The sequence below is a fragment of the Chelonoidis abingdonii genome, chromosome 3 (assembly GCF_003597395.2).
Source record: "Chelonoidis abingdonii isolate Lonesome George chromosome 3, CheloAbing_2.0, whole genome shotgun sequence".
Lineage (NCBI taxonomy): Eukaryota > Metazoa > Chordata > Testudines > Testudinidae > Chelonoidis > Chelonoidis abingdonii.
This window is the reverse complement of record NC_133771.1, coordinates 157,971,671-157,993,420: the sequence shown is the minus strand read 5'-3', so window position 1 is coordinate 157,993,420 and position 21,750 is coordinate 157,971,671. Positions and strand designations below refer to the sequence as shown.

The following is a 21,750-nucleotide window of genomic DNA, read 5'->3' as shown; positions in this document are numbered from 1 at the left end:
GAATCCCCAGGCTCCACACAGAGGCCAGGAACATCCATGTGGATGCCTTGTGCTCACCAACTCTTGCCCCTAGTCACCCCCCTTCCACTGCTTCCTGGCTACAATAGCTATAGGAATTCTGAGGAAAAGATGATACAGCCGCAGGCTTAGTAACTCCTGTAAAGAGGATTGAACCCATGATGACATAGGCCTAGGAATCGAATACTGAGATTCACACATATGGCATCACCAGTGCGTATTGTAGTAGCGTCTCTCTGAAAGTTGTTATTCTTCTTCTGGTTTAGCCAATCTTAGAATGGAAGTGTTTAGTGTCAGTAGTATAAACTGAATGCGCTTCAGCCGGATAAAATGTTAAGCTTTTGTAAATGCTAATTGTTCTATCTGCTCAGCTGGAGAATATGGATGTTGATGAGATGAAACTCCAGGCATGACTTGTTCTCTGAGGCACATTTGGTGTCTCTATATAGAATGTATCTCTTTTCAATGTTCATTTTATTAATAACCACAAAAATCCAATTTCTATTTTATATTTATATTTATATATTTATATTTTACATTAATCATTTTTTGTTTGGGCTTAAATAATTGTAAATGGTCTTTTTCCATTTTTTTCCATTTCACTTCCTCTAATATTTGTTATGGAACCTCACCAGTATGGCCAGCATCACAAAGAATTATAACAACAGTTATTACCAATGACTCTATCTGATGCCAGCACAATAAAACTAGGAATTCTTAACATCTACCTCTACTTTTCTGTGTTCTTAGGAGCAGTGCACTTGAGGTGGCCCTCTAGACATATCCTTCAATATCTGAAGTTCTTTACTCAACACAAATTCTATAATGAGCATACTTGCACTTAGGGCTGTATATTGGCCTTGTGTGAACTGAAAATACTTTGTGGCTTTAAAAGTTTATCTCTTTAAGGAATTGAAACAACCTGATCCAATGTTCAGAGACAGAGCAACAGTAAGATTTAAGGAAACAGGTATTTGTAGAAATTATGTGAAAAAAGCATAATCAAAACTTTGCCGCTTCTTTCATCCATTTCTTCTAAAAGAGAGGATCCTCTTTCCCCTCCTCCACCTTCACTGACACATGTCAGTAAATCAAATTTCATGAGTATAAAACTGATGTGAGATCAAAATCCAGGCCTGAGAATTGCCAGAGGACAGTGTCATGCGTGAAGAATCATAGTATGTTCATGATATTCATATTTCTTGCACCTCAAAGGAGTGCTCTGTAGGTTCTCCTCAGGGCCGACTCTAAGTTTTTTGCCACCCCTGGAATTCTGCCGCCCCAAGCACGTGCTTGGTTTGCTGGTGCCTAGAGCTGGCCCTGGTTCTCCTACTCCTGCTGTGAAACTGAAGCCTTGTCGAGTTTTGCCATGGTAGCTATGTTGGTTGGGAATGTGAAGAAATCAGTGCTTTTGCAACTATAGCTTATCTTGTTTGATGAACTGGTTTCAGCTATAGCAGCAAAAAAAAAATTTTTGGTAGTATAAGCTGCATCTACACAAGGAGGGCTTGCCAGTATAGCTCTACCTGTATCACTGTACCAGCAAACACTTGCTAGTGTAGACAAAACCTTAGGGAATAAAAACCACTCCAATAATAAAAGGAAATTTGAAACAATTCAACAACTAGATGTGCACAGTTGTTCTGGCCAGGAGCAAAACCCCACTGAACCACTGTATCCTTGCATGCAGATTGTCACCTAGTGTTCTGTTCAGAGAAAATTGTGCTAGAAAACTAGTCATAAGCATCCTGTCACATCCAAAATTTGAGCCACACAGGATCAGCCAACATAATTGTCAGCTGCACCTCATTACTCATTTTAGACCCAAATCTACCTCTGTCCCACACAGACCTGCTGTTATCCCACTTTTCATTACAGTATTGCTTTTGGCACTGGAAATGCAGAATCAGGAAACTGAAGTTATGGCAGTGTTATTTACCTTAAAGAAACTAACATTAAACATCAATTTAAGCTTCCTCGGCTATTTTTTTAGGTGTGTCCTTTATTTTGCAGCTGACCTATATTTTGAAAGCCCATGTTCAGGACTTGGTATTTTGAGAGCAATGGCAGAGATGGACTCAACAGAATTGGAGAATTTTGGGGTTTAATTTGTTTAGTGTAGCTAGTGTAACATGATTTGTCAAGTGGATCACAATCCTAGAACTCATATAGGTGTGCATGCATTGCAGAAGATCTCATGGTCTCTGTGTCATAGGCTGGACCACTTCAGGGTCAGTAATCCTTCATGCCCAAATGGAACAGCAAAGGTCTATTATTAATAGTAGTTGAGATGAGCCAAGAAGGAAACATTCAGATCTTGATCCAAGTTAGATTTGGCAAGGATTCAGGGCTCAGATTCAAGACTGGGTTCAAATTTGGACCCACAGGTCTGAAATTGCATGAGCTGTTCTCGTGAGATTTCTGCTGGGAGTATCCCAAGTTCAGTTTTTATTGTAAATGTTTTTGTATAGCCCTAGAATTTTCCGAGCTCAGGACAAGATTAATGCATGGGCCAGATTAGTACATAGGCTATTAGGAACATGCCTTGGGCCCAAATTCATGGGAGGGGTTGGGGGAGAAAAAAGTACATTTTGTTTTGGTTAACCAGTGCAGATTTGCTTGCAAATGAAAGAACTTCACCCAGTTGAATGAGTGGTGTTGTGACCTGGCACACAGGGTAGCTCCACCACTCAAATTTGGCCCTGGCACCTCTCTGTCATGATGGAGGGCAGCCAACCCAAATTTGAATAAGTGACATTGTGACTTGGTGCTCGGAATCGCACTTCCCCTGACACTCAAATTTGTCCCAGCTGCCCCTTCATCATATTGTGACCCCATGTGCATTGTTGCAATGCCACTCTCACAAGACAGTGAAGTTCTTTCAGTCTACACCAGTGGATTGGCTGGCAGAAGTAGTCCTCACACAAAGCTATGGCTCATTTTGCTATTCCAATCAAAGCCCAGGTGAAAGGAGGGCACTGGATGAAGAAACAACTTCCTCCTCCAACAGCAATACGTGGACAGTCTGGGATGGGAATTTACTGCAATGGCATATCTGGGAGGGAACATCACTGAAGTGTATTTTCCCCCTTTCAGTGTATCGACTGTTTGTTGTTATTCATAATAGAAGGTGGAGGCCCAGAAGTGTATGTTTGCTGAGGGCCCAGTGATATTTAAATCTGTTCCCATCCCAACTAGCCGTGGTTAAAAAAAAATCCATACACAAAGAACAACAAATAAGTGGGATTAGACTTTATACTTCATCTAGTTGTTGGAAGGAGGTTTCCAATCTTATTTTAGCACATTCCTTTATTGAATTCTTGTCATGTGGAAGCCTTACAATATTTTGGTCTCACTTGGGGCAAGAGGGCGGTGGGGAGCTCATTCATCCAAACTCAGAACTCACTCAGACATCATGAGTTCTCAGTTTAAACTCCGAAATTGTAGGTTTGAATTCCATTTGGGTCTAGCAAAACATGAGTTCTGGGCTGCAGATTGGGGACTTCTGGTTTGGATTGGGTTTGGTTCATCCTGGTGTAACCTAGAACTAGGGCAAGATGACCTTTCCAGTGAGAATCTTTACAGTTGCCATTGCATGAGCTTCCCTTTGAAAACAAAAAAGGGTTCCAGAGGGTTTACTTAGAGATTTAATCTCTCTAGAGTAAGGACCATCTTTTTGTTGTGTGTGTGTACAATAACTAGCACAGTGGTGTCCTGGCCCATAACTGGGGCTGCTAGATGCTATGATGCTATAACCAATAAATGATAAACCCAACTGAGTTTTCCCGTCCTTTGTCTCTAATAATGGGAGAAGTTTCAAATCACAGGGTTTCTCACTCCATTTTCAGTCTTTTTAAAACCTTTTGAAACTGAAAATCGATGCATCGGTGTTAACAACTGGTCGGGAACTGGGGAGGTGATGTTGATCAAGTGGAGGGGGAAGACATACACTGACATTTACAGATTCTAGAGCAAAAGTAACAAAATCCAAGAGACATTCCGTAAGCCCTGCAACTGTCTCTACACTAGGGACAGATCTCCAATTGATTCCTCATCGGAAATGTGATTTTCCCATGGGAGGATATGACAGGGGCAGACACAGCGTGACCATGTTCTCTTGTGTTTTATTCGATAGTTTCAGAACACACTGTTCTGTTCACTTGCATGGAGCTGTGTGTGTGTGTGTGAAAATATCTTTGTTAAATGGACGCTGTGCGATTTTGTCCTTGCGCTTATCTCCAAGCTCATTCAGCCAGAAAGCGCCGCATCCCCAGCTGTGTATTTACTCTGCATTTTCTCTCTCGCACATGCAATTGATTAGCTGTTTTCTTTTTCCTACTGAAACCCTCATCCTCAGGACATCTCTTATCATATGTTCGAGGTCTCTTTTCAACTTTGCCACAGCTGCTTGGTATATTTTATTTTCCATTAATTGATTTTTGGTGCCTACTCTGTTGAAATGCTTTTTAAGTAATAGTTAATTCCTGCCATTAAAGATAATACTGCCTCCTATGAAAGGCCATTAGAAATCATTTCATTCAGCCCAACCAAATGGGGTCCATCTCTGATGCATGCGTAAGGCACGTTAGCTACAAGTGTTTCATGTATTGTGATGAACAACCTCAACAAATTTGGAGGTTCAGTTTATCAAAGCCCCAGACGCTTAAGATTCTCACCCAAAATAGCCAAACCTATTTGGACTTTTCCTTCTCATGCGACCATCTTTCCTCCACCAGCATGGCCAGATGTTTCACCCAGGACATATTGATTTAGGCTTCGAAGTCTGATAATTGGGCCCCCTTGTTGAAAAGAAGTGGAGGTCTGTTGGGGATCAGGAGGGGAATATGGGTCATTGTCATCTCTGAACTCTTTCTAACCGAAGAAAGGTTCTAGACTGGTTTGGGTCGACCATTTGTTTCATTAGTCATTCATTTAACTAATTTCTGAAGCACATTTCACCATGACTTTTCCTTCAATTGTGGGAATTTAACCCAGTTCATCAAACGTTCAACAAAATAAATGGATTTGCAGCAATCCCAGAAAGCTGCTAACTTCAGGTTCGGTTGGCTCTGTGAAGAGGAAGAGTTCCCAGAGGTAAGGGCCCCTCCAGTGAGAGAGCCCAGCTCCTGCACTGTTGAAGTGAAAGAGCCCAGTTATCAGACACTGCATATTTGTTGTAGCAAGTACTTTGCAGCCACTCTGACAGGCAATCTCTCACATAATCTGCTCCTAGGCCATGTGTGTACAACATCCCCCACAATCCATAGCAAATGTACTGTACCTCTCCCCTGTGCAAGCAGATAAAACACAGCAGTTCTTGCTGTGGGTTCTAGGACTAAGCTCTGGCCCTCACTGTAGCCACCGGAAGTTCTGCCTCCCTCGGTGGAGCAAGCTAGCGGTTCAGTGTCTCTAGACCAGTTTGCTTTACCATTTCATTGGGAGGTTTCGTTGTGTTTTAGCAATATCAATCTCACTTCAGCATCTGGCTTCTCTCTCCCTCTCCTCAGCTAAGGAATCACCAGAGAACTCAGACTCTAACCCTCTCTACCAGGCCCCCTTCTCCTCTCCCACCCATCCAGCAACAAAGCTACCTATGCTCTGAGCCAAGTCCAAGAGGTGCTTCCAAGGCTGAGCTACACCCAGTCTGTTGCCAGTCAGCAAACCCTCATTCCGACATGGGACAATAGGATTTGGCTCTTACAAACAACAGTTCAAATGAAGCATGTAAAAGTTCTCTCAGAAGTGGAAATGACCTGTCACAGCCTTTAGTCTACTTCCCCAAGCACCATTTCAAGGCTGGTGAAAAAACCCTAAACACTAAGCAAAGGAAGGAAACCATTATCCAGGGCATTTGAAAAGGAAGGAGATTTAATAACAAAACCACAGCACCAGACGTGGCTTCCTTGCCTTGGCTGTGTTTTCTTTCAGACACGTTTTGGCCAAGATGCCATTGGCTCTTCCTCCTGTAAAATACAAAACTCCAGCTCCCTTCCAGTGCATGAAAATCATTAAGACTCCCATGAGTGAGTCTGTGGGACCGTTTTAGCTAACGATTAACCTTTAGCCCTCCTTCCCCTCGTGCATTTGGATTAAAAGGGCAATCTGGAGATCGGCAGCAGCAAAGATGAGTGAGTCATTCCCTAAAGCTACAGACTAAGGGCTTTTTCCAGGTGTGGAGTCCACTGATAAAGAGTTTGGAACCAGCAAGCCAGGCAGTGAGAGGACTGAACTTGCTCGACACTCCACTTTGTGACCAAGCTTTAATCAGGATGTTTCTGAGCTTCATCCTGTTGTGTTCAGTGATGCCACCAATGTTTGTATGGTACAGCCTGCAGCTACTGACTTTTCAAAGCCTTCAGCTCCATGCTCTTCTCTGTTCTGGGGAGCGTCTTCTAACTAGAGAGATTATAGCGCTGCCTTGTACTGAAGTCTAGTGGTTAGAGCAAGGTGCTGGAAGTCAAGACTCTGAGAGTCTCTTCCTGGCTCTGCCATCAACTCAGTGTGTGGCTTTGGGTAAGTCACTTACCACCTCTGGCCTCAGTTCCCCACTCTAGAAAATGAGGAGAGTGCAGGGGTTTTGTGAAGATTCAATCATCAAGAGTTGCAACACCTGTTGAGATTCTTGGAGGAAAAGATACTTTATAAGGGTAAAGCATTCTGATTAACATTCATGTTACCTCACAAGCGCTCACCAGTTAGTTCACTCCTGGCTGACGAAAAGATGCAGGGAGATGAACGCTGTTTGCACTCATTTCATTTCATACAGGCCTGATGCCATTAAGCTGTTTAAACAGACTCTCTGCAGCAATAGCTGGAACCGTGACTGTGTGATTCCTTGGCGCCGGGGACAGCGTGCCTCGCGGCACATTAACCCAGTGAGTGCTCAGAAGGGAAAGCTGCCTGCCACCTCACAGCAGCAGCATGTCCCACCTCGTGGTGCGCGGCAGACGGATCAACTGGACTCTGGTACTGGTGCTGGGGTATCTCTTTTACCTCCTCCTGGGGGCCATGGTGTTCCAGCTGCTGGAGAAGCAGGCAGAGGCCCAGTCTCGGGACCAATTCCAGCTGGAGAAACTCAAGTTCCTGCAGAACTACACGTGCTTGGACAAGCAAGCCCTGGAGCAGTTTGTGCAGGTAAGAGGAGCAGGCTGCCCAGCTCTGAGCTCAAGGCTTAGTTTGGTCCTGGAGGGTTTATCCATTTTTACTAAAAATGAGTAGGTTGATTTAACATCTGTGCAATTAAAGAACTAGCCGTCTAAAGAAAGGCAGATGCTGTGCAAGCTCCCTCCACACAGTTTTGCCATTTCACCTCAGTCCTGACCTACAGCACATCTTGCCTTTTCCACAGTGAGGCTCCCCAAACACACACTTCTGCTGATGCAGTTGAGGGCTGCCTCACCGTAATTCCCCTCTCCCAGTCCTGTGCCCAGCTCAGCCCTTTGGTACTGCACTGATGAACACTATTGCAAACCTTAAGAAAGAAAGGCAGCTTTGCCAATGCACCTCAGCCCAGACCTGTATCGTCTCTGCACATCTCTGCCTGGACCCTGTCCAGCAGCACCCCTTGCTATTCCAGCTCTAGCCCTTTCAAATACCATGAGCTATGCCATATCATACTGTGTTTTTGGCGAGTGGATAAACCTCCACAAGGTACCAGGTTAAGATGCATGAACTCCGTTTCATTTGTTACCTCAGGCAGTATTTGACACCAGGTCTGCAGAAGTGAAGGCAGGTACAGTGAGATCTTTAAATACATTTACTTTGTCATTTAGAGGAACCAACATAACATGTACTTGCATCTGGTCCAATGTGCACTCAAAATAAATGGGTTTTAAACTTAAAATAGGTTCAAGGCCAGTTGCAGTACCCTCTAAGGTTACTGAAAGCTGTGCTCCTTGGTTGTAGTATGCAATAACAGGGCAATAAACAATCCTTGAATCAATCAGATCTCTTCTTCATGCTTCTAATTTCTTCAGCAGCAGACTGGGCGCCTTTCGTTCTGCTAACCGTTTCAGTAAGACCATTAAACTATACCAAACAGGATGCCAGTTTGCACTGTATTCTTGGTCTGATGGGTTTCCACTGATCAATTTCCAGATCAACAAAAAGCCCGGCAGGCACAGTAGATGAACTTGATAGAAGAGTGAAGTACAGATCACAAAGGTAGCAGGAAGTGAATGATTCTGCCTGAACCTTGGTCCATTAGGGCCACTGGTTAATTAAAAATACTGCAATGTATTACTTGTTGAGTGCTTTGCACTGCACGGAATATGACAGAGAAGAGAGCTCTGATGCCCAGATACGAAGAGAGGATGACTCCCAGCTCTATGCCCAATTGGGATATCTTCACAGGGCTAATGTGTTATTTAGTCCAGTCCCTAATAACCTAGGAAACTCCCTGAGAGCCAAATTCTCCTGTGTTACACCAATAGAACTATATTAAAACGAAAGGGGTTGCACCCGTGTCACTGAAAGAAGAAATTTGCTGAGCCTCTGGTTGTATTGAGTACACATAATGTTTCAACTGCTAGCTGTTCTGGCAAGAACCAGCAGAGGGCACCAAAGTATCAGCTATCATGCATCAGACTTGCAACAACTCCTCAAAAACAGCTCACTAGATCACAGGGAGAGCTGTGAAGGACAAGCAGAGCACTGTGTGTCATCCGTCACAATGCCTTTTAAACACATTTCCAGCTATTATTAATAAGAAGGAATAAAACTCTTCCAAAATGGAATCCCTAGCTCTGAGAGCACAGCTAAGAAACCATCGCTGGTTGGTAGTCTTTATTGTCTACCTGTTCAGTCATGAGACGCCTGTCTACCCAATCTAAAGTGTTGTGCTACTCTGAAAAGCGACTGTATAAAAGGCATTGTTGCAGCTCTGTGCTTATTGTGTGCCAGTGTCACAGCGTTGGCTTTGCTCAGTTAAATTGAAAAACTGGACTTTCTGACTCCCAGCCTTGCAAATCCACCCGCTGGGTTCTGAGAGTCAAAAGTTAGTGTTACTTCTGGCTCATACATTATCTCCAGTAGTTGTGTTTGGAATTGACCTCTATTAACAATTGAGTTGATTCTTCAAGAAGCAGATTCCTGTTGTTCCATCTCCATTCGCGGTGTTGGCTCTGCAGGGCTAGAATGAGAAACATTGAGATGGGCCTGATCTGAACAGCCTGGAACATCAGGAAATTCACATAAAACTGACCTGGGCCCATCTCCGGTAAAAACATATTTTGTGTCAGAAAATGAAGTAGAGCTGACCCTAGATACAGACAGGAAGCAGAATAGCTGCGTAAAGAGGAGTCATTTTTATAGCCACTTTGCTGCCCAGGCCCACACTTCCAGCCATTTGTCAGATAATATCAGTCCTGACACACAGGGCCAAACCCTTGGCGATGGCTAAGGAGAATGCAGTGCATGTGGGGAGGCAGGAATAAAAAGTGGTATAAAGTTCACCTTTGCTCTCTTCAGCTCCTGTGATAGCTCTATGCAGGGCTGGTCCCCTTGCAGAGGGCTGCTCTAATTTACATTGGGTGCTGATGGTCCCAAGAGAACCAAAAAGGCAGTGATAGATTGGTGCAGTATTGGAGAATACCAGCTATACCCCTTTTCCCCAGCCATATCCCACTACACCAGCATCAGGGGTGGGAGGCGGTAGAAGCCATTCTGCTAACGTTTTGTCCCAGAGGATCCTTCTTATGCTGGAATGATCTGCCTGGGTCTGGATATGTTGACGGCACAGCCAGATCCTGCTAGTGTTGAGTCACAAAGCAGACACACCCCACTGGAAGATATGGTCCACAGGGTCAGGATATGGATGTGACGGTCCAGAGATGGTGTTTATGGCTGGAGTATTTAAAAGGAGTTTTAAAAATGCATTACATTTTCCTTCTGCACTTGGCATGTGCAGTTTAGTGGAGATTATACTTCTGAGCATTTACACTTTGAACTGCAGAGAATGGAGAGTTGCTCCTTGTGGACCATGGATTAGAGCTGAGGTCCTTTTAGGCATTCTGAGTGGCGAAGAACTGAGATTTGTACCTCAGTGTAGTCTGAAATTTCATTCTTCTCTCCTCATTCTCACTTAAAAACACAGCAATCATTTTGTATAGTTTGATTCGTCAAATTCCCAGAAGAGGTTTTTAAAGCTATTTGGTAGTAGAAGGGAGAGAAGCGTGACTGGCGCTACTATAATGGAATCGAATGTGGTCAGATGCACAACAGACTTAACTGATGGGTTTCACACTCTTTGCAGATTCCCAGATGGTATAAGAATTGTTACTGAAAGAATAACGTAAGGTATTAAACCCCAAGCAACCAAAAGTTGTGTTATCAGCGTGCATCAGATCAGCTAACATTTCAGAAGCAATGCAATCCACATTGCCCTGGAATGAGGCATTGCAAAGATAATGACCCAGCAGCAGTCAAGGGTTTGGGTTTTGAATGAGCATCCCCCAGCCTTTAGCGCTGATCTCCTGGTTGTTGGGTCATTGAGGCTGAGATGGCTATCAGGGCCACACACTCCGCTCCTCTAGGTCTTGTGTCACTCTAGAAGCAACCCTTTCTGTTGATTAAGGAGCAGGGTGGTGCGTGCACAAATGAGGTTCATTCAGTCACCTGGTGGAAAGGTGAGGGCCAGGACCTTGGAGCTCAAAAGCGGTGAGAGGAAAATAGAACAGATCCTCACAACTCCAACAGATGCCACCATCCTGTGTAGGGAATATTACAGCAGCCAGGCAACATTCTATTCACCCAGGGGCATTTAGTTGGTGTAGCGAGGCGGCCTGGTTCCCTGCCTCCCCGGAGGGGGACGAGCCCTTCCGGACGCCAAAGTGGGCAGAGCCAGTGAAGCTTGCGCCTGCCCCCCAGAGGTCAGGGAGCAGGACAGGAAATACAAAAGCCCAACTCCAGAGCTCACTAGAGGCCTGGCTGCTGGAGAAGCCAGACACCTGTGGCCAGGCTCCCAGTTGGGAGACTACTGCAAACTGCAGGAGACCCAAGGACTGGTCAGATGCTGACCAGACCCCGGAGAAGCTGGTAAACCTCCCTGTAGCAAGCTCCCCAGAGGAGCTGCCAAGCCTACTGCTCGCCGGGTACCCAGAGGAGCCCATGGTGCTTGATTCCTTGGAAGACTCCGTCCAGACGCAGGTACCTCTAGAGGGGGAGGTAGGAAGTAGCTTGGGGGCAGCTGACCCTAGTCTGGCTGCAGCACTGCCAGAACCCCTGTCAGTGTGTTGCGGCCAGGATCCCCACTGATGCAGCTGCTAGGGCCCCGGGCTGGGATGCAGTAGAGTGAGAGAGCCTGCGTCCCCCCGCTACCCAATATGCGGGTGTCAGGCTCCCCCTCTCCCAGGTCCTTCAGAGTCAGGACCTGGGCCTCCTAAACCTTTTTGTCTGCTCAGCCCCTGCCTGAGGGCCTGAGCTACAGACTCTGTACTGCCCCGCCCTGACCCAGGACCTGAGTTATTGAACTGTTCACTCAGCCCCTGCCTGAGGGCCTGAGCCCCTGCCTGTTTGCCACACAGCCAGGCTAATTCCCCGACTTACCTGACCTAGGTAGCGAGGCAGTCTGGTTCCCTGCTGCCCTGGAGGGGGACGAGCCCTGGCCGAACCTCCTACAGTTGGATATAAGGATCTAGGGGTTATAGTGAATCACAAATGGAATATGAGCCAACAATGTGATGCAGTTGCAATAAAGGCTAAAATCATTCTGCAGTGTATGTGTTATAGGTAAGACCCGACGGTAGCTGTCCCACACTACTCAGCACTGGTGAGGCCTCAGCTGGAGTACTGCATCCAATTCTGGGTGCCATACTTTAGGAACGATGTGGACAAATTGGAGGGATTCCAGAAGAGAGCAACAAAAATTGTAAAAGAAAACCTGGCCTATGAGGAAATGTTAAAAAAACGGGCAAGTTTAATCTTGAGAAAAGAAGACCAAGGAGGGACCTGATAACAGTCTTCAAATATGTTAAGGGCTGTTCTGAAGAGGACAGTGATCAGTTATTCTCCAGGTCCACTGAAGGTAGGCCAAGAAGTAACGGGTTTAATCTGCAGCAAGGAAGATTTAGGTTAGATATTAGGAAAACCTTTCTAACTATAAGGAAGCTGGAATAGGCTTCCAAGGGAGGCTGTGGAATCCCCATCATCAGAGGTTTTTAATAACAGTTTAGACAAACACCTGTCAGGAATGGTCGAGGTATAGTTAGTTCTGAGCAGTGCAGGGGGATGGATAAGATGAATTCTTGAGGTCCCTTCTAGCCCTAGGATTCTATGATTTTTGATAGACAAGTAAAACATTTCATATTACAACTGAATTTGGGGAGCTGCACTCCCTTTGCCCATGCTGACTTCGCCCACTTCAACACCCTGAAGGTGAGAGCAGTCTAGAGCAGCAGAGGACGTCTCATTAATTAACCCCAGGCTATCAGACAGAAAGGAAAGGAGATGATTGGTGGAGATACTGAGAAGTTATAGCTAAAAACAGAACTCACCCTCATGATGTAGAGGTGAGCCAGCCACTCCTCCCCCTCCACCCACAAACATGCATGAGTCACACATAAGCCTGGGATGAGATGGAGAGTGGGAGGGATGGAGGAGAAGCAATCTTTGTTTTTATGGTTTAGCATCACATTGTTTCCCTAATTCAAGCACTTTCGGTGCCCCCTCTATTACGGTCCCTTCATCCTCCAGCAAGTTACTGAAATGTTCATACTTGGGTGCTCCTGTTTTCCAACAAGGAGGGCACAGGCCCCTGGCCTGCTTTACTCCTCAGACCTTTGCTGAGCCACTGAGAGACCTATATCAGGTCCTTCTGGTCAAACTCTAACCTGTCTAGAAACACCATTGCTTATTACACATCTAAGCTTGCTTGAGACATCCATCAACCCACTCACCTGTCCATTCTTTTACCTGACAATCTCTTTATCATGAGCCTATACATGCTGCTCACCTGTCTGTCTTGTGTTCTTCTTCTGCTTCAGGTCATCCTGGAAGCATGGGAGAAAGGGGTTAACCCAGAAGGAAACTCTACCAACCCCAGCAACTGGGACTTCAGCAATTCTTTCTTTTTTGCAGGAACCGTTGTCACAACTATAGGTGAGGCAGCCTCTCTTCCTATTAACCTCTTCTTCTGACAACAGATGCTTCCTCCAACTGTCCTGTGAAAGACTGAATCACTAGTGACAGCTAGATAGACCAGACCTGTCAGCAGAGTCTGTATCAGTGTGGGGCTTATTTAAAGCACCACATTTTCAGCCAGCCTCCAATTCTGCATGTTCATTTTGCACACCCAGCTTATTGCACCTTCAGAAGTGGGCACTTGCCCATTTTGCAACTGCAAAGCCTCCATTTGCATATGCAGATTGGGTGGCTGCGCTGTGTGTGCAAGACAGGTATTGCATCTGCTTGTGCAAACCAAGTTAGTTGCATTCATCACAAAATTGGAGACCTGGGTTGAAAATCAGACCCCTAATGTGGAAGGATAAAACATTTTTAAATAATAATTTTTCATGTCCAGTGTTCTTTTGATAGTGACAAAGATTTGGGGCCCAATCAGTGGCTGTGCCATTTTCTCCAGCCAGAATTCTGTCTGGAAAGGTGTGAATAAGCTGGGCCTCAATGGAACTGAACTAAACTGACCTTCCAAACCTTTGGAGGTTCTTCCATGATCAGTAGTCCGACTCTAGAGCCTTTTAATGTAATTGTCCCTTTTTTCTCTCCTTCACTGCAGGTTACGGTAACTTGGCCCCCAGTACGGTGGCTGGGCAGGTGTTCTGTGTGTTTTATGCTTTGTTTGGGGTGCCGCTTAACCTGGCCTTTCTCAATCAGCTGGGGAAAGGACTCAACGCACACCTGATCACTCTGGAGAGATGGGTGCACAAGCCAGGCCGTGCTCGGGTACAGTGTCCATTTTTAAAGCTAATTGGCTTTCTGAAATAGGTGGCACCTCAGGCTTCGCTGCTGCCTATTTGTGTGTATGTCCTGGGACATCATAATCATGTGTCCTTTCTATATCAGAAAGTTAACACATCACATTTATAGATGATGACTTTGAAATAATTTGCTCTTGTCTGAAGGAAACGATCTTTGCCTGTCTTAAGCCCTGATTCCCCAAAACACGTTAGCATGGTCTTAACTTTGAGCATGTGCCCAAGTCCCATTGACTTTGATGGACTACAAGTATGTACATAAGTGCTGCACTGAATCAGGCCTACTGTGCCCAGCCTGTAGTAGTTTTAAACTACAGTAGAACCTGAGAGTTACAAACACTTCTGACAAAGTGGGTATTCACCCAGGAAAGCTCATGTTCCAATAGGTCTGTTAGTTTATAAGTTGCCACAAGACTCTTTGCTGCTTTTACAGATCCAGACTAACATGGCTACCCCTCTGATATCTGAAATGTTTGTAACTTTAAACAAAATGTTGTGGTTTTCTTTTAAAAGTTTACAACTGAACATTCACTCAATACATCTTTAAAATTTTACTGTGCCAAAGAAAAATGCTGCTTTCCCTTCATTTATTTAGTAGTTTACATTTAACATAGTTAAATGCTGCTGCTGCTGCCTGATTGCTTACTCCAGGTTCCAAATGAGGTGTGTGGTTGACCGGTCAGTTCATAATTCTGGTGTTCGTAACTCTAAGGTTCTTCTGCATGCCAAGACAATTTCATTTTTTATTGGTCCATTCTAATCTGACATCCCTTCACCAATTGGACCAGCAACTCTGCACTTAATTCTTTTCCCTCTCTTTTTACTCTCTTTTTAAATTAAGATAGATATTCACTCTCTGTGGGTAAGACCTGTCAGTAGGTCACCCAGTCTGAGTCAATCCAGATTTTGGAAAACAAGGTAAATGGAGAAAATCTGTTCTCCACATTTCTGTATAAAGGGTCTGTGGCTGGCCCCTGAAATCAGAGAAAAGAGAGATTAGAGAAGACTCTCAGATACCCGATCTATGAATGGCCCTTTGGTAAATCTATGGCCCATTCTGGCACATCCTGTTTTCTCAAAGTGGAGTCTCTATGTCTGTCTGTCTCTCTGGATCACTCATCTCTAGGACCTGCTTTAACTGCTCATTCACTTTAGAAAGTCACAGTCCAGGAAAATAGGTTAGCTCTAAAGTAGCGTTAGGAAATTAATTGATTATTTTTCTAGCCATTCCTGGCTAGTCACCTTCCCCTACCCTATCGGTTTGTGTGATAAAGTTCTTACATCCCAGACCCTCGAATGAATGAATGAATAATAGTAATACTTAGCACTTTTTCTGTTCAAAACAGTCTGCAGACATTATCTTACTAATCCTCACAACACCCCTGGGAGATAGGTAATGAACTATTTTACATTAGGGGGAAACTGAGGCAGAGACAATAAGACCCACACTTCAGACTTGCAAATTCAGTAGTCATAACTGTGAGTTCGTTCAAGGTAAATGCATGCACAGAATTAGTCATGTATTTGTTGGCCATTGATGTCAATGGTTACCAACTCTCACCATTTTATCACAAGCCATACATATTTGGTGTTTTTGTTAAAGGTCCATCTCCTGGAGTCATGTGAAAATCTCAGCTTTCATTTAAATAAAATTAGTTTAGAGTCCTCTTGGTTGTGAACAGATGTTTTAAAATGTGATCTGAGCTCACCCAAGGTTCAGAAACTAGAAGGCAAATAAAAAGAACCCCTAATGTATTATTTTTTTTAACTTTCGTGATTTTTTGAGACCTGACTCATGATTTTTGAATGGTTGGCACTAGCAATACTGCTGATGAATCCATTACTAGAAGTGCTTCAGTATCTGTAGGGAGAGAATATAACCAGGTCAGACTGCAGTTCATGGGAGAGGATGAGCATTTCTCCCTTCCGTCTTGTCCTCTGATACCTACAATAATTGGGTTCTGAGGTGTACTGTACTTTCTACAAACCAGCAGCAATAAAAAAAATCCACTAGCCACCCCGTGACAGATACTCAATACCACTGAGCTGCCATTTTCCTTCTCTCCTACAGGTAGTGCAGACGCTGGCATTGGCCCTCTTTCTGACTGCCGGGACCTTGCTTTTTCTAGTATTCCCACCTATGATCTTCAGTTATGTAGAAGGCTGGAGCTATGGAGAAGGCTTCTACTTCACTTTCATCACCCTCAGCACCATTGGATTTGGGGATTATGTAGTAGGTAATGAAGGGATGAGGTTGGATGAACTTTATAGGTCTGTGTTCTTAGGCCACTGTAAATTGGGAATAACTCTGCAGAAGTTAATGAGTTACACCAGTGCAAGTTTGGCATAAGTAGATGAGAATCTGGCCCTATGTCTCTACTAAGACTTCCAACAAGGCCGTTAAGTGTTGCCAGTTGTGGTGATGGGTATAGATTCTTGTCCACTGAGAACTAGACTAAGACCCACCAAATTCATTTCACACAGGACACTGAATACTGATTAGATAGTAACTGTTCCCAACCTGGTTTAGAGTGATCCACAGAAACAGAGGTGAAAGACTCTATATCCCATTACTAACCCTCCAGACCATCCAGTCCCAATTAGTGTCACCCATGTATGGACTAGACAAGAAACTCTATCAAACATTTTTAGGAATCAAGCCATGTCTAATACTGAGCTGCCAGGGATTATAATTACAGGGTGAATACTGCTAGCAAGCAGAGGCCCTTGTAAGAAAATGTACCAAAGGGCAGCATATAAGCCCCAGGGGCACTGGCTGTGCCCTAGAGTCACTGCCAGAGAGGAGGCCTTTCTCCTTTCTCTGCACCAGCTCACTTAAGCAATACACTTTTAACATATGAGGTAGAGAATGTCCACATGTGTAGAAAGAACAATAAGTTCTGTCACCTTCTCTGGGGTTTATCCTCCCCTCACTTCCCAGAAGTTTTGTGTGTGCATTGTGAGAGCCTCTTGGCCTTAAGGCCTGGCTGTGACACTGTGGAGATCAGTGATGCATTTGGTCCTTAGCTGATGCACTGACCATTCATTCACTAGAACTGCCATATGGGTATAAGTGACACACACCCACACCCATACATACCCATATACAAAATGGCACTATTTGCTTGGTAATGTATTCAGCAAATAATATCTGATCCTCTCTGTTCAGAGCTCAGGCACACTGCATACTACAGAAAAAAACATGGGTGTAATAAACTACGGGTGTGGCTAAAATAATATTCTAACATGTTAGAGAACCAGCTGTAGAATAAAACATGCCTTTCTAATATGGTTATAACATGGTCATTTCCCATCAACACAGGCTAGAATCAATAATTTTACATAGCCCTGGTTAAGGTTAAACACCACATATTAGTTGAAGTTTGATGAAAGTAACAGCTTGATTGCATGGAGATGCCACAAATTGAGTAAATCAGTCACATCGCTTTCTTGTTCTATTTATTAGATGTATGGCAGGTACAGTAAAGTGGTCGTGATAGGGTTAAAAGGGTTACCAAGAGTAGTTTAGGATGGAGCCATGCTCCGTGCCACTCTTACTGCTTGTTTAGTCAGTGGAAGTTTTCCCTTCACTGTGTTGTGATGCAGTTGAATAAAGCAGCAAGTTCCCAGGCTGCAGTTCTGTGTGCATATGGGGCCTTACAATTTTGATTCCATCTGTTCCAAGCCGAACCTCAGACACTGGGGATATGTCTACACTTAAAATATTACAGCTGCGTTGCTGTAGTGCTTCAGTGTAGACACTACCTATGTCGACAGGACAGGTTCTCCCATCAGCATAGGTAATCTACCTCCCCAAGAGGTGGTAGTAGGTCGATGGAAGAATTCTTCTGATGGATACATGAGGACTTAGGTCAGCTTAACTACACTGCTCGATGTGTGGCTATTTTCCACAGTCCTGAATGACATAGTTATGCTGAGTTAATTTTCTAGTGTAGGCCAGGCATGAGCAAAAAAACACGGGAATCGTTCTAGGACATATGCCCACATACAGTAGATTTTGTGTGGGGGATCTGTGTAGCTCACATGACCTCACAGCAGATCTTTGCATGAGGTTGTGTGTTTTGCATCCTGTTGGCCTGTTTGCCAGTCCCAGGGGTCCAGTCTAACATGTTAAGTTTCACATTTTTTTCAGGCACAGATCCTAACAAGCACTACATCTCAATGTACAGGAGCCTGGCGGCAATTTGGATTGTTTTTGGCTTGGCCTGGCTTGCTCTGGTCTTTAACCTGGGAGCTGACCTGATGGAAAAATTCCTTCAGCTAAAGTGGCACAAGCCTGGCACAGCAGAAGAAGCCATTACCAAGATGGAGGATGACCCTGATCAACCCAGAATCCACATACCGAGCTGAGAGAGGCTCATGGAGAGCACTTTAGAAAGAGCAAGGCTCCCCTGCTCCTGCCTAATACACACCAAGCAAGCTCTCTGGGTAAGAGATTGCTAGCTCTAAACCACAGGTTGCAGACTATCTCCAAGGGAGAAGATATTTTCAGAAGAAAGGAAAACCCTTCATAGTGTAAAGGCAGCAGCTGAATAAAAACCTTTGAGGGAGTGGAACTGTAAAACAAACATCCCAGTATTCATCATTCACTTTCCACTCAACAACCCCCTGGTGCAAGTTCCCCTGAAATAATTAATTACCATCCCTCTGATTTGATCTTTAGTTACTGGAATTGAATTCTGTTGATCTCTGGCGTTCAGAAATCCATAGCGACTGCCTCACAGTGAGGGAGGGAATACCTGACATCAAGAGAGCTGAGCTGAATTTCACTTCCAAGCAGACACAATGAGAAAAACAGGACCAGGCCTGGCCACCTGTTTAACCACATTCATCAAATGAAGCTTTTCCTGAAACCTCTTGGCAGACTTTGTCCTATATGTTCAGTGGTTACATTTCTATCATTGTCCATCTGGGCTGAAAAGCTTCTCCTTAAAATTGCTTAGAAACACTGTGTCCATTCCAGAGCTGTCTGCATGGTAAGAACTTCATCTGGAATAACCAAGAGTAACAGCTCTTACATCACGCAAGGAGGTGATAAAGCAAAAAAAAGCCACACGTGTGGAACGATCCTGTTGTTGAAACATAGAAATATGGGTCCCACATACAACAAACTTTATAACGAGTTAATCAGTAACGTCTTCTACAGATATGCTTGTAACCATTATGTCATAAGCTACTTCTGTATGTGCAATGCTAATAACGTATATTGATAACTTATTAACCCTTTATAAACCTGTTATCAATGGAACATTCATATACAGTGTGCCCCAAATACAACCTGACTGACAGAGTTAACCAGCAGTGGCCCATGATTGATTGATTACAGTTCACCACATGACAGCCTCTCAACTAGCAATTTGATATTTCACTGTGGGAAAGATGTCTATAAAATCTGCAGCAAATTGTGCTGCCTGGAGAAGGAGTGCACAAGGTGTGAAACTCATCCCACACATCTGCTCTGCTGGATTCCGTGTTCTGAGGAGATTCACAACAAAGGCTTGATCTTGCATCTTACCTCGTACCTGTTTTCCCCACTGATGATTGGAACCTGGAGACTCCAGGCTGGGTGCTCAAGTCTGAAATGCTGGGAAATAAGAGTGGACAACTCCCAGTTATTGGGCTTGCTCAGTAAGGCCCATGACACCATCACCCCATTCTATACCTCATTCTCATCTACTACCTACCTTACAGCGCTTGTCTATCTCCACTCTCCTAGCACTGATCTCCCCTCTGTCCCTTCACACAATCTCCTAAATGAGCGCAAGAACCGCCTGCTCTGTAGTCTCTGCCATCTGGCACAGCTGCTTTGTATCTCTGTGAGTTAGCTAGTTCTCCATATTTTTGCAACTCTCATCTGAAAATCTCTGTTACCTATATCCACTCTTTTCCCTCCCTCAGACCAAATGCTCACTTATAGTCATTAAATACTGTCTTTACACCACTGTCTTTGTAATTTATATTATATTCTGCCTTATATTATCTAGCTCTATGAAACATTGTGGGCTGTCATTTGTATGAATGACATGATCAGGTGCCAAATAAAGTTGTACTGACTTGTGCGTACGATCCAGATTCCATCCCACCCCTCCTGTCTTCCACACCTTCCTCACCCAACCTAGGCAACACAAACCATGTGTGCCAGGCCATAGGCTAAAGGCAGGTGTACAAAATACCTTTCACTGTGCTGCCTGCCACACAATGTGCTAAACATGTGCAAAGATGACAAGGCCAGGGATACAACACGTGCATTACATGTTGGGGAGCTCGCTGCTACTCTATTTTCACACACACACGCGCACACATGCGCGCACACACGCACGCACACACGTGCGCACACACGCGTGCACACACACGCCGCCTCCTGGCAGTTTGCAGTTGGAGTCACCACTTCCTCAGCCCTGTACTTCTACCAGTATATAGCTCCATTGCCGGCCATTGGCTTTGCCAAACAGCAGCAGAGAAACACTGACATGATTTTTGTCATTTTCCAGTGCCACCCACATGATTTTGAATAGAGCAGGGCAGCAAACCCTTTTCCCATCCCACAATTATTTTGAAGAATTTGAAAATCTGTATCGTCCCCATTTGGGACAAAATCTCAAAAATGTTCATGAAATGGGAAAAACAAATTGGTTTGGGTTAATTGAAACATTTTGCTGCAATGATTTTTTGAAATGTTTTGTTTCCCTTTTTCCCCTTTGATTAACTCTTTTTAGTCTAAATAGCTTAAAATTAGAATGAAAAAGTCATTCCGAACCAGTTCCTTGGAATTCTTTGTTTTGAAAACATCAAAGAAACATTTCAACAATTTCAAAACTTTTTTTTCAATGTTTTTTTGAGTCAGGAGATTCGTCAGAACTGACCTTGCTTCACAAACAGTTTTGGTTTTGATGACGCTGCACTTTTACACTTACACACACACACACACACTCTCTCTCTCTCTCTCTCTCTCTCTCCCCAAAAAAATCCTCACTGGCCCAAGTTCTGAATAGTAAAAGTGAAAGCGTTCAGAGACTTGTTACATTCACAGTGCTGCTGCTGCTGCTTTTGACGACACTCCGAGTAGCTGCAGAGATTCTGGAGTTATCTGTCTGCAGACTCAGGAAGATACATTGGTGCTGTATCAGCTCACATGTGAAAGGTTTTCTTAGCAACTATAATGGCTAGAAAACAAATTATAAAAGAAAGAAAAATCTTAAATTCTGCTGATGGTGATGATTTAAGGCTCCTCACACTCACCAGGGGGAAAGTTTATTTTTCACCATTGTCCAGTGGATTTTTCAAGCCTTGGACAAGAGCCTAGAGATCATGGAGATCCCATAAGAGTTCTGTTGTTCAGGTTACACTGTGATTTGCACTTAAAGCAGGGACAAAATACTTTTTTTATGTACGAATAAGAGTGCAGTGTTTCTCAGTGGGTGCAATTTGAACCTCAGGTGAGTTCTGAGGAGATGGGTGCTGGGGCACAACCTACCAGCTGGGGAAAATAAAATGGCAGAAGATCTACTGCTGAAGAACACTATATAAGAGCCAGGCCAGGCATTATTATGGTATGGTCACTAAGGAGCCAGGGGAGGATAGGAAAAGGGGAATCTTGCCTCCTCCCTATTCCTGTTGCTACAGTGCAATCTCTGCTTCCTGTACAGAGTGGAGTTCTCTCAACTTCCTGTAAAGTGCTCGGCTCTGGTGCAGGGGAAGCAGCACTCCTGAAGTTGTGGAACTGGCATTGCAGCCTGTGTAAACAGGATTGCCCCAGAGCTGGGCACTGTGTGGATACATGAGC

At 44.3% G+C, this 21,750-nt stretch overlaps 1 protein-coding gene across 1 annotated transcript; it reads left to right on the top strand.

Moving 5' to 3' along the window:
* Nucleotides 1–6,939: 6,939 nt before the first annotated feature.
* Nucleotides 6,940–18,317, top strand: KCNK16 (potassium two pore domain channel subfamily K member 16). The gene is made up of 5 exons (XM_032790185.1): nt 6,940–7,152; nt 12,999–13,113; nt 13,748–13,914; nt 16,018–16,183; nt 18,100–18,317. The coding sequence occupies exons 1-5, from the start codon at nt 6,940–6,942 to the stop codon at nt 18,315–18,317; spliced, it is 879 nt and encodes a 292-aa protein (XP_032646076.1).
* Nucleotides 18,318–21,750: the final 3,433 nt, after the last annotated feature.

Bases quoted from the DNA above. Each gene is read 5' to 3' on its own strand.
- KCNK16 (XM_032790185.1), top strand. From the start codon at position 6,940: ATGTCCCACCTCGTGGTGCGCGGCAGACGGATCAACTGGACTCTGGTA. The intron at 7,153-12,998 runs GTAAGAGGAGCA...CTTCTGCTTCAG, and splicing joins CCCTGGAGCAGTTTGTGCAG to GTCATCCTGGAAGCATGGGA. The intron at 13,114-13,747 runs GTGAGGCAGCCT...CCTTCACTGCAG, and splicing joins AACCGTTGTCACAACTATAG to GTTACGGTAACTTGGCCCCC.